This window comes from Planococcus citri, chromosome 2 (assembly GCF_950023065.1).
Source record: "Planococcus citri chromosome 2, ihPlaCitr1.1, whole genome shotgun sequence".
Classification (NCBI taxonomy): domain Eukaryota; kingdom Metazoa; phylum Arthropoda; class Insecta; order Hemiptera; family Pseudococcidae; genus Planococcus; species Planococcus citri.
The window spans coordinates 59,752,698-59,763,021 of record NC_088678.1 but is presented as its reverse complement, the minus strand read 5'-3'; the positions used below and the strand labels follow the sequence as shown (position 1 = coordinate 59,763,021).

The 10,324-nt window shown below is 34.3% G+C and overlaps 4 protein-coding genes across 4 annotated transcripts; 1 reads left to right on the top strand and 3 right to left on the bottom strand.

Annotated features, from left to right (window-relative positions):
- The first annotated feature begins 550 nt into the window (after positions 1-550).
- Positions 551-2,450, top strand: LOC135836845 (speckle-type POZ protein-like). Its single transcript, XM_065351901.1, has 2 exons — positions 551-839; positions 942-2,450. Exon 2 carries the CDS (start codon positions 1,069-1,071, stop codon positions 2,251-2,253), a length of 1,185 nt encoding a protein of 394 aa, XP_065207973.1. The 5' UTR covers positions 551-839; positions 942-1,068; the 3' UTR covers positions 2,254-2,450.
- A 26-nt stretch (positions 2,451-2,476) lies between these two features.
- On the bottom strand, positions 2,477-6,461 carry LOC135834116 (alkylated DNA repair protein alkB homolog 8-like). Its single transcript, XM_065347954.1, is given in 11 exon segments — positions 2,477-2,895; positions 4,534-4,631; positions 4,633-4,725; positions 4,727-4,833; positions 4,917-4,978; positions 4,980-5,061; positions 5,506-5,590; positions 5,592-5,667; positions 5,755-5,876; positions 5,878-5,951; positions 6,287-6,461. Coding segments are annotated over 11 exon segments (1,275 nt in total). The 3' UTR covers positions 2,477-2,594.
- A 657-nt stretch (positions 6,462-7,118) lies between these two features.
- Positions 7,119-8,574, bottom strand: LOC135836849 (histone H2B-like). The gene has a single exon (XM_065351906.1). It carries the CDS (start codon positions 8,336-8,338, stop codon positions 7,961-7,963), a length of 378 nt encoding a protein of 125 aa, XP_065207978.1. The 5' UTR covers positions 8,339-8,574; the 3' UTR covers positions 7,119-7,960.
- An 856-nt stretch (positions 8,575-9,430) lies between these two features.
- Positions 9,431-10,303, bottom strand: LOC135836846 (histone H1B-like). The gene has a single exon (XM_065351902.1). The coding sequence runs from the start codon at positions 10,091-10,093 to the stop codon at positions 9,464-9,466; it is 630 nt and encodes a 209-aa protein (XP_065207974.1). The 5' UTR covers positions 10,094-10,303; the 3' UTR covers positions 9,431-9,463.
- Positions 10,304-10,324: the final 21 nt, after the last annotated feature.

The window sequence follows — 10,324 nt, the reverse complement described above, 5'->3', positions numbered from 1 at the left end:
AAATTCTAAAAACTTTCCTGTACAACGGATTGAAGATGATCATTTGTTCGAATTCTAATTAATCACAGTACCTATTTTAAGTAAAATAAAATATGAATTAGATCAATTTTCATCTTTTCTGACTTGGTAGTGGTACAAAGAATAAATTAATTCCATTTCCATGCAAATGAATGTTTTCGATTTATTCTCTCATTCTCTCAATCAGGGCTGGTGAACGAAACGATTGTACTACTTATACCCTTATAGGTCAATCTGGTGGATTTGAATTTTGATGAGCTACGAGTATTTTGGAGTAAAAATAACTCAAGGTAAAATTTCAAAGTCATTGATTTTATTTTTTAATGACAAAAATGTGTTGAAGAAAGAAGCTCAAAAATGTCCCAAAGCACTACATTTTCTCATTTCTGTGAATTTGAATCAACTTCTTGAGAAAAAAAACATCTTTCCACTCAAAATATAATGGATGGATTAAATTTCTGGCCATGTTGTTATAGGTAGGTACTTATTTGTTTGTATTGTTATTTTATTTGTTATTGTACCCTAAAATTTCATTTTCAATTTTTCAGGCACTCAGGCAGGCAACTGGCAACACTTCTATCAAAACACAATATTTTATTAGTTTGATAAACTGCGCATGCGTTATAGGGGAATGATGAGCGGAGTTATGACTTACGGCACGTGGAGTGTGTGAAGCAAACGAGTGATCGGATCGGAGTGATAGTGAAAATTTTTCATTGTGATCTAAAGCACGTGTATTGAAGTGATGAATACCAAAATGTTATGAATTTGTATGATTGCACGAATTTTTCAATCTGAATTGTGTTGCAAGAAGTGGATTGGTGAGTCGCCGTCGGTCATCATTTTCATATCTTACTTGTTGAATACCTATACATATAATTGTTTCATAAAATATAGCCTAATCTGAATTCCTTTTTTCTTAGGGGTTTTGCCGTTACTTTTCATTATTGCGTCGTTTTGCAGCATCTGGCTTCATCGTAAACTTGGAATCCAGCACCATTTTTGAAAAGTATCGTATACTTACTTATTCTCCCATACCTGCTTGTAGAGATGGGCCAGTCAACTTCGTCCTCTCAATCTCAACCATCTGCGTTTAATTCAGAAGCCGAAGAAGCCTCAATTAAAAATGAACATTGTCTCGTCGATGTCAAATGGGGAGAATTCTCTTATTTATGGACAATCAAACATTTCAAACATTTCCATTGCAAAATGAGTAAAGTTCTGAAATCGAGCGTATTTAAAATCCCCACGTATCCTGAATGTGAATGGCACTTGGAATTTAAAGTTGAAAATACGACGCCTTATTGGGGTGATTATTATTTCGCATTGTATTTGCACCTTGATAAAGGCTTTAGCGATGGTAGGCCTATTTTAGCTAGAGCGAAATTTTATATTTTGGATGGTAAAGGAAATAAAGTAAATGTTTTCCAGTATTACCATGTATTCAAAGCAGGTGCAAACTCTTGGGGATACGCAACATTTATTTCAAAGGCAAGATTACTAAAACCATTTCCAGGCCTACGAATATTACACAAAGACGCGTTGACCATTGTGTGTGAACTGAAAGGCGCTACATTAAACAGCACAACCGTCGAAACAGTGCAGCGGTGTAGTATAGCACCAATGATCACCGAAAACGGTGTATCAAAGAGTTTGGAAGGCTTATTGCTTAATCAAGACTTTATAGACGTGACATTCTCTCTGAATGGTGAGAATTTCGGTGCTCACAAGAATATTTTAGCAGCGCGTAGTCCTGTTTTCGCTGCGATGTTCAAACACGATATGGAAGAAAATCGACTCAACAAGGTAGACATTCCAGACATGAAACCTGAAGTGTTTAAAGCATTTCTACACTATTTGTATACCGATAAAACTCCAGATCCGGGGATGGTATGTGACTTACTTGTAGCAGCTGAGAAATATGATGTGAATGGTCTGAAACTACTTTGTGAAGAAATGTTGTTGAAGGATTTGTCTGAAGAAAACGCAATTGATGTTTTAGTGTTTGCTGATCAATATATGTTTGAACATTTGAAAAAGCAAGTGATATTTTACATTACAAAGCACTTTGCTTGGATCACTTCAACTCAGTCGTGGAAAGATACTATTTTGGCACATCCTCATTTATTCGATGAAGTGAATGGAGTAAATCAACCATTGGTATTGTCCAACCTTCCGGGTACATTTTCGAAATTGATGAAGCCTCGATCAAGCGCTACCACGACGTGGGTGTGACAAGAAAATAATCTAAATTTAAAATCTATGATCTTAATGTCAATTTTTGTGTCATTAAATTACTTATTATTAGTATTATTTTCATACTTTGTTACTTTCTTTTTCTATCAGTAATTTTCATCAACGTTTTCTATACTCATTCTGTTTGTTGATTTCAGTTGTCAAATAATGTCAAGTAAAATTTTATTTAAAATTCATTCACTTTCTTGTAAAATTTTGTTCTCAAAATATTCAAGTAAAATTATGAGAATGACCCAACATAACAGTACCTCAGGCTAAATTAATTCCAACGTTGAAATAAGTAGGTATGTAGTACAAAATAATAAGAAATTTCATTTTTATTATATTCGATCCAACAAAATAAAATCTTGAATCGATAACAAACATTTTTTTTTTAAAAAGCACAAAGATAACAGTTTCTCCAAAATCACACACCAATTTCCCTGATCGTAATAACTTTTCATTACCGTGTTTCCGAGAATTCGGTTGCACAAGAATTCCAGCTCTACTTCGGAAAACACGTGATAAAAACGTGAAAATGTTGTTAACTTGGATTCATCTTGTTTTTGTTTCAATTTTCAAGGCAAGGGCACCAGCATATCTTAGTGTTTGAACTGCGTTCTATTAACATGGACGGGTAGAGATTAACATCAGTTCTTTTCACCATTAGGTACATACCTACTTTCTTCAATGTTTTCTATATAGACGATTTACTTAAATTCAACAGAACGCGTATCTTCGCTGACTTTCCCGCAGCAAAATCTTTCAAACAGGAGCGTAGCAAAGTGATTTTACAAAGGGGGTAAATTCTAAGAAATGCCAACTGCAAAATCGATCTATGTACGAGTACCTATACTCATCCCCCTTCTACAATCATTTTTCGAAAATTTGCTCAAATAAGACAGATTTGCTTGTATGTACTTTTTTCGCTCGGTCTAGAAATGATTTTGAGGTAATACTCCCAATTTTTGTATTTGACCCACTGTTTTTATTTAACATTACGGGAAATTTAAAAAAATTGAAAATAACGCAATTTTATTTAAACTTTTACGCATAATTGGGAAGTAATTTATTCATTTTAAGAGCTTTGAACAAAAAACGAAATGGAATTGGCCCGAGCAAAGCGAGGGCAAAAGCTTGCAAAATTTTATAACTCAAGAGCCTGAAAAACGTCATTTTTCAAAGTCAAAAATGATAATATCTTCCAATCTTGATATTTTTCAAATTTGAGATCGAGACTTACCCACCTAATATTTTTTTAGAAATTTGGAATTGTGAAAGTGAAATGAAAATGGCCCGAGCTAAGCGAGGGCAAAAAAGCGCTTAACAATTTGTAACACAAAACCCCCAAAGAACATCATTTTTGACGATAGAAAATCATTTTTCTGATCTTTGCATTTTTCAAATTCTCGCAATATTTTTCTAGAAAATGTAAACTTGACTTACTTTGAAAAAGGAAAGCGAAGCGAGATCCAAAGATTTTGCAAGTGTACATTTTAAAAACTAAAATAGCATAAAGAGCTATCACAATAATTGTATTATTTGAAAAAATAAATAGGCAAATTTAAAAATGCGTCAAGAATAAATTTGTCAACTAAGTAGGTACAACATTATTGGTCAATTTGCCAACTGAGTTCTCAGGTATTGTATGTACTATGCTCGCATCAATTGGCAAATTTAGAATAAGAATAGCCGAATTACATTTAAATTTATGGCGTGGATTCTGTTGGTTTTCTCTGGTATACTCAATTAAAAAATTCCAACATTTTAAGTACCTACAGGCTACACCTAGGTACCTAAACAAAATAAATGAGGATTGTCGATTTTCGAACAAAATGAATAATTTCCTTGAAAAGTTGGCAATTTTGAGTTTCCAATTCTCAAGTAGGTACTCAGTTGGCAAATCAAAAATGTAGGTACCTACAATAATACATTACATTTGAAATTAATTGTATGTACCTAGTTGGCAAATCGAATTTAATTTTAACAATTGCAAATTGTCAACTTTTCAACTACCTACTTAGATAATAAGTAGAAAATAAAGTTGACAATATTGTGATTTCTGAAGTTTTCAGTTGGCAAATCAAGAATGCCTCAACAGTTGGTAAATTAGCTTAAACTTGTAATATCAGTCTCTGAGTCAAAAACGCCAACTTTTCAACTAATGATTAATTGAAAATTCATCATTTTTTGAATTTTCATCCTCGTAAACTCAAAAATGTCAACTTTTTAATTTTTCAAACCTGTCGGGGGGTAGGGGTACCGTACCCCCTTGCTTGCTACGCCCCTGTTTTCAAATAATTTGACGATTTTTCATCCTTGAGTTGATTTTTAGCCCAAACATAAATCAACGCTTGACCACCTACTCTGAGACCTGAGTATTCTGATAATTTCTTGAATAGCTCGAATTCTTCTACTTTCGTTCGGTATAGCTAAATGATGAATAACTTCAATGCATAATATATGTACAATAATCTGTGACATTTGAACGAAAGGGTAATTCTAGACAATCACAAATTAAAGCTTCGAATCCTTTTTTGAATCATTCTTGAATCAACTTGACGTTACGATCACCCCCATCTAAAATTGAAAATCCTGCGTGAATTTCGTGTAAAATAAAAAAAAAAAAACGATGGAAAAAATGATAATTTCTCATTACCTACCTACTTGATAAGTTGAAGCATTTAAACCAAGATGTTTTCCATTTCCACAGCCAACATCGATAAAATGAGCGAATGAAATTTTCAACTTTAGGCCAAGGTTTGTGACGCGTTTCACTGAAATGATTAGCATATCTCATCATATTACCTGTACAAAATACAGTTATGTTTGTACTTATACCTACTGTGAAAATCAATTGATATTATGTCTATAAATCTGAGAAAATCTCCACTCACCTCTGATCTCACCTCATGTAGGTACGTGAGTATTTTCCCATTTGGATGCGACTTCGTCTCCTATTTCGAGACTCCCACATGGTTGATTTTTCTTTTTTGAGTCACAAGTTGTCTACAAGATCACAGTTACACGAATCACCACCATCTTTAATGCGAAATTCTTTCGCCTCTAGCTTGTGTGGTTAATTTGACGTCATTTTCGTTATGGACGTAATGTCGTATTTTCGAGGAACTATCCAATGACTCCAAACATATCTGGGGTAGTTAAAGAAAAAAAAAATGAAAATATACCTACAATGTAAGTATTTTTGATCCAGATTTTTTTCCTGTATTGTTTAATCTGTGTTTGATCAACGCCTGCTCGTTTCTGACATGATTAATAGCGATTTCCACTGAAGCAATAATGAACATCTTTCTTGAGCGTTTTTAAATTCCATACCTAACAATATCCGATCCGATAGATAAGCTAAAAATATAGTCATCAAAGGCACTACAAGTATCTACATGGAAGGGAATATACATAAAAGAAAGTACTTCTTTTTATACTTTGATACATGAATAAAATGGATGTGATATTCATCTTGCAATTTAATATATGTAGGTACCTTGTCCAGGTTTGTGACAATTAATGGTGATTTGATTTGGCACCCAATTCATGAGTTTATCGTGATTTTGAATTCGTTCGATGAGTATTGAATACTTGGATGGAATATCTTCGCATTTACCAACTGCTCTTAATGACATTATTCGTGTTGTAATCGAATTCGTAGCTGTAATGTCTGACTAATCGATGTTTTAATATGTTACATAGTCATCAAAGGCACTATGAGTATCGACATGGAAAGGAATACTTATCTACCGAAAAGAAAAAACTTCTGTTTATACTTCGATACAAATGAATAAAATAGATTTGCAATTTAAAATAGATACCTTGTCCAAGTTGGTGACAATCGATGGTGATTTGATTTGGCACCCAATTCTCGAGTTCATCGTGATTTTGAATTCGTTCGATGAGGAATGAATATACTTGGACGGAATATCTTCGCATTTTCTACTCTTGATGACATTACTCGTGTTTTGTAATCGAATTCGTAACCGTAATGTCTGACTAATCGATGTTTTAATGTGTTAGGTACTGGTGTTTTTAATATCAGCATGGACCATGATATCGAGCAAAAGTTGTTCTTCAGGTCCTCTAATAAAATCGTCTATCAATATCAAGCCATCGAGCCGATAATAGAAATTGATCTCAGAATCTTGTTGAGGCACTATGAAGAAGCAAATAATTTCCATAGAATAAGTACAAATCATAATCCCAGTGATTATCTTCAAAACCAATACTTATACCACTTGCTTATACTCGATTCAGAATATAACAAACACAATGGACCGTTGACTTAGGGTAAGTAAAGATAGTTGGCATTTATCGCATTGTGAGCGTTTTCGGCTTCATTTTCATCGGAACATTGTACAAAACAATAAAAGATTTACCAGGCACCATGAGAATATTCTGAACGCAGCAGTACTGAGAAAACAATTATTCGAGTACATCTTCGGCTGTTTTGAACCACTAACCAAACCTGTATTACAAATCAGGAGAAACTGAAACAGAAAATATTGACAATGTTTTTTAGAGGTTTGATATTTTATAAATGCAAAAATAATAAATATTCAATAATCAGTGATTGCTTTCGATTTGTGTACTTCCTAGAAGAAAGACAAAGTTACAAAAAAAAAAAAAAAAACAATAAAATTGCATTCGAAACGATTCAAAAATGTTGTAGGCAAATTGAAATCAAAATTGGAAAGAATAAAATGAAATTTAATTGAATTCAGTCAAAAATCTCAAAAATCAACATATTTGAAATTTGAAAAACACTGACATGTAAAAATCACGTCGGTATTTAGAAGAACTCAATCTATTAATGAATTAACTCAAATAAATTACTAATTAGTGAATCGAATCGATCGAACATTTGAAGTATATTGAAGTTTCACAGAGTGGGGATGATAGTGGTGCGAAAAGTATCGATACCCATTCGATACTATCGATACCTTGGAAGTATCGAAAGTATCGATACATCACGGCGATACTCGATATGTATCGATACTCGTATACATCCCTGATTCATAGCCAAAAATTCTCCTTTCCTTCCAACAAAGCATGGCATTTTGGCAAAAAAAAAAAAAAAAAAATTGCTGAGTGAACTCGAAATTGTGATGCGATGCGGTTGTTTGCCTCTTTCTTAACATTTTAACAGAAAGAAAGAGAAACCGTTTTATTTTTTATCAATTTGCCGAATTTGCGTGCTGTTTTCAAGTGTTTTTAATTGAGTTCTTTATCCATTTTAATGGTATCGATACATATCGATACTATCGATACTTTTTGTGAAAATATTCGATACTATCGATACCAAATTTTGTCGATACTTCGCACCCCTAGGGGATGAACTATGAAGTTGAATAATGAATTGATTTTCAAGTTTAATTATTCCGGTCGAATTATTTTTTAATTTAAAAGAACTCAACTTGGGATTTACCGATTTAGGCAGGAAAATCGAAATGAATTTCTTTCAAATTTTCACAAGAATATGTTTGTCTTTAGTACAATAGTACATAGCACTCTTACCTTACTAACGAGTATTATTTTAATTTTATCGAAAAGGTTCAATCAAGATGAACGTACGATTACGAACATTCAAAATTGAACAGAAGTAACAATCAAGCTAACACAGGTTTCATCACTATTTTGAAGAAGAAATATTATTGGTGGCCCTGAAAAGGGCCGTTTTGAAACAACATCGTTGAATTTACTTCGAGCTGGTGTACTTGGTGACAGCTTTCGTACCTTCGGAAACGGCGTGTTTAGCCAATTCACCAGGTAACAGAAGACGGACAGCAGTTTGGACTTCCCGACTGGTAATCGTCGACCGCTTGTTGTATTGAGCCAAACGACTAGACTCGGCGGCGATTCTTTCGAAAATATCGTTGACGAAAGAGTTCATGATACTCATCGCCTTCGAACTGACACCGGTATCGGGGTGAACTTGCTTCAGAACCTTGTAAATGTAGATAGCGTAGGATTCTTTCCTCTTCTTATGCCTCTTCTTGCTGTCGTCCTTTTTGATATTCTTCTGAGCCTTACCGGCTTTCTTCACAGCTTTACCAGCACTTTTCGGAGGAGCCATTGCAATACGATAAACACAAATTCAACGTACTTCAACAAACGAAAAATAAATAATGAGAAGTCAGATGATTTTCTAGTATTTATATAGCGTTAACGCGTTCGTATTAGCCAATGAGACGCGCGTACACAAACTCAGCGTTTCTATTGGCCGATACGATTTTTTCGCGAAACCACTTTAGTGTCACCGAATATCCGGTACGATAATGATGTTTTTGATTTGAATATTCGAGATGGTCGATTTTACAAGATTTTTCATATTTTTATTACGAATTCTATTATTTTTCATGATTTTTGTGTTACGATTGCAATCTAGACTAATTACAATTAATTAACATTCATTACATGATCTCGAACGAGTTGTGATACTTGTATTTCTCGAAGAATCATCAAAACGATTTCCGTGCACTCCTATTGGCTAAATATAATTTTTCACAAAATAGCTTTAGTCGTATTATTTTATCGTGAGCATAATGTTGATTTCAGTGTAACACTTCGAAAAATCACAAGTTGAAATATTTAATCTTTTTTTGCTAAAAAATTTGTAAGTATTTTCAATTTTGAAAATTAAACCTGTTTAACAATTCAAAATATTCAATTTTGGAAATATTGATCCATCTAATTACACGATCACACATTATTTCTTTATATCACTTCGATACACCATCAAGTGTGGTACTTTGTTACCTGAACGTTGGTTCACAATATTATGATTTATTTTAAATATATTTACGAGTAAAAAATATACTCAATTCAATTGTAAGCCAACTCCAATGCCTCCTTCCCTAACTAAAATATAGTTCACTGTATTTTTCTCAAATATTTCGTACATTCAATTTTCAAAACTTATCTTAACCTCTCCTTTTTCATCATCTTACATAAAAATTCGAACATGGAATATTTTTCCAAACTAAAAATTTTAATCACGAACTTGAAAAATTATTATTCGATTCGAACTTGAAAATTTCAATCATGATAATTCATTATTAGAAGATCATCGAATCGAATTCGTATTTTGTAATAAGACGAACTTTTTCAGCTGTTTCTAAACACAAGTGTTCATTCACAATGAGAAGAAATATTTTTGGTGGCCCTGAAAAGGGCCGTTTTAAGATGGTAAATCGTAGATTTACTTCTTCGAGATGGTTTTCTTGGCTGCTGGTTTCTTGGTCGCCGCCTTCTTGGGTTTAGGAGACTTTGGTTTCTTCGCAGGCGTGGCTTTGGTAGCTTTAGCTTTGCTAGGAGCCTTGGCTTTCTTCGGGGTAGCTGCGGGCTTGGCGGCTTTAGGTTTGGCAGCCTTCTTGGTGGCAGCTTTCTTAGGCGAAGCCTTGGCTTTCTTCGGTTTACTTTCGGTCGATTTGGGTTTTTTAGGCGCAGCAGTTTTCTTCTTGGGTGCAGCGGTCTTCTTCTTCGGTTCAGCTTTAGCTTTGACGGCTAATTTGAACGAACCAGAAGCACCTTTGCCTTTGGTTTGGATCAAGGTACCTTTAGTAACAGCGCTTTTCAGGTATTTTTTGATAAAGGGAGCGGCTTTCTCGGCATCGATTTTGTATAATCCGCTGATGGATTTCTTGATAGCTTGGAGCGAAGAACCACCACGTTCATTCAAAGCCTTGATGGCACCGGTGACCATTTGAGCGGTGGGCGGATGAGTCGCAGTTTTGGCAGCGGCCGATTTCGCTTTGGTTGCGGTTTTCTTCTTTTTCGGCGACGCAGCTACGGGAGTAGCGGGGACGGTTTCAGCAGTCGGTTCAACCATGTTGAAGAATAATATTTTTCACGGTAACGTAAAACACACAAACGTGATAGAACAGTAAGAGCAATAATACTGCAACTGAGATTGGCGTGCGTATATATAGTAAAAAGTAATACCGTAGTGAAGACCTCATGCGCGCTGCGCTCGAGTAATACCGTATAGAGGAAAGCGTACTTCGTTACGATACATGAATTGCGAAAGTTCGTTTTTCGTGTTTTCTTGCATCGTTTATTT